Source organism: Dermacentor variabilis, chromosome 3, assembly GCF_050947875.1.
Source record: "Dermacentor variabilis isolate Ectoservices chromosome 3, ASM5094787v1, whole genome shotgun sequence".
Classification (NCBI taxonomy): Eukaryota; Metazoa; Arthropoda; class Arachnida; order Ixodida; family Ixodidae; genus Dermacentor; species Dermacentor variabilis.
The window spans coordinates 190,202,113-190,210,311 of NC_134570.1; the positions used below are offsets into that span (position 1 = coordinate 190,202,113).

The window sequence follows — 8,199 nt, forward strand, 5'->3', positions numbered from 1 at the left end:
TGGAACGGAGTAACAGAGTAACAGCCTAGAGTAACTTGAAATCCCACAAGTAACGCCAGAAGAAGTAAAGAAAGCCTTGGGAGTTATGCAAAGGGGCAAGGCAGCTGGGGAGGATCAGGTAACAGCAGATTTGTTGAAGGATGGTGGGCATATTGTTCTAGAAAAACTGACCACCCTATAAACGCAATGCCTCATGACCTGGAGCGTACCGGTATCGTGGAAGAACGCTAAGATTATCCTAATTCATGAAAAAAGGGACGCAAAAGACTTGAAAAATACAGACCGATCAGTTTACTGTCCGTTGCCTACAAAGTAATTACTAAGGTAATCGCAAATAGAATCAAGAACACCTTAGACTTCTGTCAACCAAAGGACCAGGCAGGATTTCGTAAAGGCTACTCAACAATATACCATATTCACACTATGAACGAGGTGATAGAGAAATGTGCGGAATATAACCAACCCTCGTATATAGCTTTCACTGATTTCGAGAAAGCGTTTGATTCAGTCTAAACCTCAGCAGTCATGCAGGCATTACGGAATCAGGGTGTAGACGAGCCGCATGTAAAAATGCTGAAAAATATCTATGGCGACTCCCTAGCCACCCTAGTCCTTCATAAAGAGAGCATCAAGATCCTAATAAAGAAGGGCGTTAGGCAGGGAGATAGGATCTCTCCAATGCTATTCACAACGTGTCTACAGGAGGTATTCACAGACCTGGATTGGGAAGAATTAGGGATAAGTGTTAATGGAGAATACCTGAGTAGCTTGCGATTCGCTGATGATATTGCCTTGCTTAGTCACTCAGGGGATGAATTGCAATGCATGCTCACTGACCTGGAGAGGCGAAGCAGAAGGGTGGGTCTAAAAATTAATCTGCAGAAAATTAAACGAACGTTTAACAGTCTCGGAAGAGAACAGCAATTTACAATAAGTAGCGCGGCACTGGAAGTGATAAGGGAATACATCTAGTTAGGGCAGGTAGTGACCGTGGATCCGGATCATGAGAAGTAAATAATCAGAAGAATAAGAATGGGCCGAGGTGTCTTTGGCAGACATTCTCAGATTATGAACAGCAGGTGGCCTTTATCCCTCAAGAGAAAAGTATATAATAGCTGTTCTCACCAGTACTCACCTGGAGGCTTACGAAAAGGTTCTACTTAAATTGAAGATGACTCCACGAGCTATGGAAAGAAGAATGATGGGTGTAACGTTAAGGGATCAGAAAAGAGCAGATTGGGTGAGGAAACAACGCTATTTAATGACATCTTAGTTGAAATCAAGAAAAAGAAATGGGGGGGGGGGCATGGGCAGGACATGTAATGAGGAGGCAAGATAACCGATGGTCATTTAGGGTTACGGATTGGATTCCAAGGGAAGGGAAGCGTAGCAGGGGGCGGCAGAAAGTTAGGTGGGCAGATGAGATTAAGAAGTTTGCAGGGATAACATGGCCACAACTAGTACATGACCGGGGTAGTTGGAGAAGTATGGGAGAGGCCTTCGCCCTGCAGTTGGCGTAACCAGGCTCATGATGATGGTGATGATGATACCGACGAAGCGTGGAAGCAAAGAATGCACCGACCAAAGACCTGACGACGCGACGTACCAGCCACACGTCAACACGACGCGGCTGTGATCCGGTGCCAAGGCCTAACTGTATCTCAAGGCACAGAATACTCGACCTCGACGTGCTTCTCGACGGCCACGCAGTCACCGCCTTAGTGGACACAGAAGCTCACTACTCCGTCATCAGTGGATTGTTTGCCTCGGAGCTGAAGAATTCAAGACCGCATGGGACGGCTCTCAAATTATTACAGGTGGAGGGCACCTCATAACGCCTATACGAGAATCTGCACGGCAAGAATTACAGTTCATGACCAGACCTACCATGTAACGCTCGGTGTTCTCCAACAGTGCTAGCGAGACGTAGTTCTCGGCGTTGACTTCCTGAACCTACCCGGCGCAATCGTCGACTTGAAGTCGAAATCGATAACGCGGTCAGAAGATCAGCCGATACCGCTCGAGTGCTCTCGTAGTCACCACACCTTGATTGTGCTCGAAGATCAAGTGAGCATCCCGCGGCGCTCCAGCATTATTATTTCCGTTGGCACCAAAACACCCGCTGACGGAGAAGGAGGCATCGAGGGCGACCAACGTCTACTGCTTGAACGTGAAATTTGCGTCGCAAGGGCGATTAATCGACTGCATGGAGGGAAAGCGAAAGTGATGTTGGCAAACTTCAGCCAGCAGTTCAAGCATATCGACAAAAGCACGAGGATCGCATACAATGCGGAAACCAGCAATGCGTTTGTCCTCTCGGATTCTGCGGCCTCTCCCCGAAGACCATAGTTCTCGAACAAGACTTCGTTAAATCAGAGTCTCCACCTGAGTAAACAGCAACAGTTCAGAAGTCTTCTCCGACGACGGAAAGTGTGCTTTTCGACGTCATCGAGGATTCGACACACCAATTGCAAAGCATCGCAAATAACGAGTGCACTCGACTACTTCGTCAGAGCCCTTATCAAGTCAACAAGTCAACAAGTCAACAAAATGTTTCACGACGATATCATCCAGCCTTCGAGAAGTCCCTGCGTATCTCCTGTGGTCCTGGTGAATAAAAAGTACGCAACGCTGCGTTTCTGCGTCGATTATCCTCGACTGAACAAGATCATAAAGGGCGTATACCCCCTACTACGGATAGACGACGTATTAGATCGGCTCTGCAACGAAAAATACTTTTCGTCGATGGATCTCAAGTCTGGCTACTGGAAAAGAGGAGTCGACTAGAGAAAACACGTAAAGACCGCCTTTATCACGCCAGATGGCCTCTATGAATCAAAGGTGATGCCATTTGGACAGTACTTGACACCTGCATTATATTCCAGAGCGCGATGGACATGCTTTTAGCAGGATTGAAGTGGCAGACCTGTCTTCTTTATTTGGATGACGTCGTCGTCCTCGCTGGAAATTTCGATAATCACCTTAGGCGACCATCTTAGGCGCCCATCATGTCATCAGGGCTTACTCTAAAGCCGCAAAAGTGGTGCTTCGCTTACGATGAGCTTCTGTTCCTACGCCACGTCATCAGCAAATCTGGAGTAAGCCCCAACCCGGAGAAGGCCACTGCCATCGCAAAATTGCTGCAGCCCATCAACAAGTAGGCAGTGCGTATATTCCTTGGTATGTGTGCCTACTACAGGCGCTTTGTCAAGGACTTTTCACGCATTTCTAAGCCACTGACGCATCTAACTAAATGTGATGTCGAGTTCAAGTGGGAAACGTCACAGGCCGGCACATTTCAAGAACGACGTATGCAGTCGCCACCTGTATTTGCGCACTTCGACGAGGACACGGATACGAAATCCACACTGACACGAGTAGCCTACGCCTCGGTGCCGTCATGGTCCAGAGAAAAGGTGGACTTGAACGGATGATACCTTACGCTAGTCGGTCGCTATCAAAAAAGGGAATGCCTCGCCTTCCTTTGAACTACAGCAAGGTTCCGCCCTTATCTATATGGCAGGCCATTCAAAGTACTCCGCGACCATCACGCGTTGTCTTTGTCAGCGAATTTAGAGGACTTTTCAACATGGCTGGCGTGGTGGACCCTCAGACTGCAAGAATATGACGTCACTGTAATCTACAAGTCCGGAAAGAAATACTCTGATCTCGATTGCCTATCCTGCGCCTTCACTCACCCGCCTCCGCAAGATGACAAAGATGACGACGCCTTCCTTGGAATAATAGCGCAGAAGACTTCGCTGAACCGGAACGAGCAGACCCAGCTCTAAAAAGCCTTGTCTAGTATTTGGAAAGGAACACTGACGTTGTCCTTACGCCATTTAAGGAGTACTGTGTTCGTATTCGCTTCAAATCAACCAGTCCGCGCCAACTACCTGCATGCCCTAGATGAAAATCCGACCGCTGGTCATCTCGGGCTCTCCCGAACACTATCGGGGATACAGGAAAAGTATCACTCGCCGCGCCAGACTGCCGACGTCGCCCGTTACGTCAAGACATGCTGAGAGTGTCAGCCACGAAAAGCACCACCGACAAGACCTGCAGGATTACTCAGCCGATCGAGCCTCCTTGTCGACCATTTCAGCAAATCGGAATGGACTTGTTGGGACCCTTCCCGACATCAACATCCGGAAATAAGTGGATTCTGGTGGCGACTCACTACCTCACACTCATCGTCGAAACGAAAGCTCTGCTTAAAGGTAGCGAAGCCGAAGTTGCGAAATTTTTCGTCGAGAATAACCTGTTGCGACATGGCGCTCGAGAAGTCCTCATCACCAGCAGAGAAATGGCCTTTACTGTAGAGCTCACCCAAGCCATTCTGCAATGCAACCAGACAAGCCACAGAAGGACAACTGCCTACCACCCGCAGACAAATAGTCCTACGGAGCGCCTGAACAAGACCCTCGCCGAGATGCTGCGAATGTGCGTCGACGTCGAACACAATGCCTGGGATGGCATCCTGCCGTACGTAACCTTCACTTACAACACGGCGGTGCAAGAAACAACACAGATCCCACCGTTCAAACTGGTTTACGACAGGAACCCGTTGACAACTTTCAAAGCCATGCAGCCGCACGTCACCGACGAAGAGAATCTTGACGTCGCCACCTATCTTCAGCTCGTCGGAGAGGCCCAACAGGTCGAGCACCTGCTGATCAAGAATCAGCAGAGGAGCCACAGCCGACAATACAACGTTCGAGGATGCTACGTCGTGTACCAGCCCGGCTACTGTGTTTGGTTTTGGAACTCAATACGACGGCGAGGACTTAGCGAGAAGCTTTTACGCCGCTATTTCGGGCCCTACAAGATCATTCGACGTATTGGCACACTCGACTATGAAGTCGTGGCAGATGGCATTTCGCTGCCACAGCGACGTAAGTAGTCTATGTTGTGCGGCTTAAGCCGTTCTACAAACGCTGACCAACTTTGGGACTTTGCACAGCTGAATGTCGTACCTTCCTTATTTTGACCGTATTACTTTCGTCTTTCTTTGTTTTTTTGTTGCTGCTTAAAAGCGTCGTTGTTTTTTTTCGCTCTCCTGTTAGGTTTTTGGCATCAGGACGATGCTTTTTGACAGGGGAAATTGACACGTGTACTTCTATATCTTTTTCGGGTGACGGCTTTTCATCGACTAAAACAATCGCAGTGCCCTTCCGCTCTGTGAAGAATGATGACCAATGAAGCTGTGTATGTGAGCCCCTTAATGACGAACTGCACCTCCGCCGCGGGTCGACCTGGCATTGCACTATCTTCAGTATCGCTCCACGTATGGGTAGTGCTTCACGCGTGCTTCACCTCGGCCGTGCGTCTGGCCGGTATTGCACTATATTCGGGATTGGCCAACGTATGGGGCTGCTGAGCATCCGTGGATGGTGCATCCGGTGTCGCGGTCAAGAAAAGAGGGCCACCCGGAAGAACAACATTGGTGATCTCTCCATTGCGTCCGTGTTGCTGCGCAATAGGGGGCGCGATGAAGTGGCGGTAGATATAGCGGGCGTTTCTTGGTGATAGCTTCCTCCCATGTAGACCATTCTGGTTGCCAGCAGACGCGCTGGTAACATTCCAGAAGTGGCGACTGTGACCAATTATCGGGCCGGTTGGTCCAGGTAAGACAGTGCTGAGCATCTGTGGATAGTGTATCCGGCGTCGCAGTCAAGACAAGGACCACCTGGAAGAAGAACATCAGTGAGATCTCCATTGCAATCGTGGTACTGTGCCCTAGTGGGGCGCGATGAAGTGGCGGTAGATATAGCGGGTGTTCCCTGGTGATAGCGCTGTCGCGTGTAGAACAACCCGGTTGCCAGCAGACGTGGTGGTAACATTCCAGAAGTGGCGACTGCGTCAAATTTTTGGGCTGGGCGGTCCAGGTAAGGCAGTGCTGAGCATCCATGAATGGTGCATGTGGTGTCATAGTCAAAAAAAGGGCCACCTGGGAGAAGAACATCCGTGAGCTCTCCACTGCAAACGTGATGCTGTGCCCCTATCACCAGTCATTTGTAGTATCTAGAGGGGCACTTAAAATTATCGCCAAAAAAAGCCTTTTGTGTCTGAAAGAATTATGTTGCGTTCCAATTCAGTTGCGACATTGAGGAGATATTTATTATTGCCCAAGAAAACGACAAAAAATGTTATTCAGCACGGTGCCACCCGGGACTTGCCACTACACCCTAAAAACGGGTCCTTAAAATTTCATTTATAGTCATTCTGGTAATGCTATTCTGCTATTTTATTAGGATCTTACTGAATGTCTACTCTTATGGTAATTATAGCTATCCAAATCACGTCATTTGAAATAGCGTCACAATAAGACCACACTTGTCCGTTATAATTTGTCGAAGCGCTTAAGAAAAGCCCTTGCGAGTATCTTTAGCCATACCCAAGCAATCACTATGTCTGGGCTACCACGGGCAATCAGTTACTTGAATCTTCCCCCAGGCAGTATTACTAAGATTTACAAGGATGTTAGCTCGGAAACGCAATTTAACCCCTCTAAAAACATGTTTAGCGATTGCTGATGCCGTTGTTCTTGCGTAATGTCTCGATTTACCTCTGTACCACATTTTTTTGTTGAAGAGTGACAACATTATTAGTAAATAAATAATTTTCTTGTCATTAATTTGTGCCTTTTTATAACGCCCCTTCCTGCCTTGATTTGCCTGTATTCATATGCTGAATGCACCGACTCCTTTCACATAATCAAGGAAAACGCAAGGGGCAATATATAAATGCAAGGTAAATGGCCTGTTTTCTCTGAGAATAAGGGTAAGACATTTTATTGGGATACATAAAGTAGGCGCTTTCAGTGACTGCGTGGTCTAAGTTCAGCTGTGTGTGTGAGCCATAAAAAAGATAGTGAAAAGAAGAAGCAGAAGAAAGCGACCATGTTGCCGAACAACACAGGGCCCGACAAAGCAATCGCTGTGCGGCAAGAAAACTCGTATGTAGAGGAGCAAGGTGAATTTGGCGAGGAGAACATTCCCTTCGGCGAGAGCCTTTCTGAAACGAGTATTGGTCATCAGCGCCTTCACCTGGGCCATCAGTTTAGCCCAGAACCAGCTGTTTCGGATGTCGTAGTGCGAGATGGACCATTTGTGCCATCGGCCGAGCGCTTTCTTCAACATGAGCACGGCTGCGTGGATGGAGCTGGACATTCCGCGTCACGCCAAGGGAAGTTACAGCCGCTGCACAGTGCACATTCCGCCGGACGGCGGCGCTTGGGCCCGCGTCGAGCCTTGCGTTGAATGGGAGTTCGACCTGGAGGAGCACGGCAACACCGCGGTCAGCGAGTGGAGCGTCGTGTGCCAGCGAGGGCGTCTGGCCGATGCCGCCCAGGCTGCGCACCTCGTCGCCATGACCATCACTTTTCTGGGCCTGGGTCCTATAGCTGACGGCATTGGACGCAAGGCGGCGTTAGTCCTGGCGCTCGCGGATCTGCTGCTCATGCTCGCAGCTGCCGGCGTCGCGACCGACCTGCAGACATTAATCACTGTGCGTTCAGTCCCAGCGACATCTTCGGCCGGCCTGTTCGTCATAAGGATGCTGCTGTACGAGATAACTACCACGACCCGCCGACTGCTTTACACCACAATTGGCTCAGCCCTTTCGTTTGTCATCGCGCGAACGTTTCTGCCTTGGGCACACGCGTGGAAAGTGAGCTGGTCGGTTTGGCACATGCTGCTGGCGTTGTTTGCCTTGGTTCTCCTCGTCGCTTTCCGTATCCTCGACGAATCACCATCTTGGCTGATCGCAGCTCACCGCGAGGTCGAAGCCCGGCGCGTCGTAGGGAGAGTGGCCAACATCAACGGGGCCCCTGTAAGCCACTGCCCTGAGTTCTTCAAAAGACACATGCACAGAGCACAGCTCATACCAGAAGCAATCACAGGGACAAACCCAGGTAGCTAAGTGAACAGGCCGAACCTCAGAAGAACGTACGTTCTCATCGCTTTCATCTGGACCTTCCAGGGCTTGATTTACGTCCACTACAACGCTATCCACCCTACTGAACGTAGCGTGTACTTCAGCACCTTGATCGAAGTCGGCATCGCGTCCTTGCTTATCGCTGTGTGGTCCCGCCTGGAGAACGGCCGGCGGGCCAGGAACCTGGCGGCATACTCTCGTGTTTCGCAGTTCGTCGGGACTGCTATTCTCCGCCTACACCGACTACGACACAGCCTTGTC

General features: G+C 49.7%; 1 protein-coding gene across 1 annotated transcript; it reads left to right on the forward strand.

The window, feature by feature from the left end:
* The first annotated feature begins 7,140 nt into the window (after positions 1-7,140).
* LOC142574960 (solute carrier family 22 member 7-like) lies at positions 7,141-7,923 on the forward strand. The gene has a single exon (XM_075683941.1). The coding sequence runs from the start codon at positions 7,141-7,143 to the stop codon at positions 7,921-7,923; it is 783 nt and encodes a 260-aa protein (XP_075540056.1).
* The last annotated feature ends 276 nt before the right edge of the window (positions 7,924-8,199 follow it).

Bases quoted from the DNA above. Each gene is read 5' to 3' on its own strand.
- LOC142574960 (XM_075683941.1), top strand. From the start codon at position 7,141: ATGAGCACGGCTGCGTGGATGGAGCTGGACATTCCGCGTCACGCCAAG.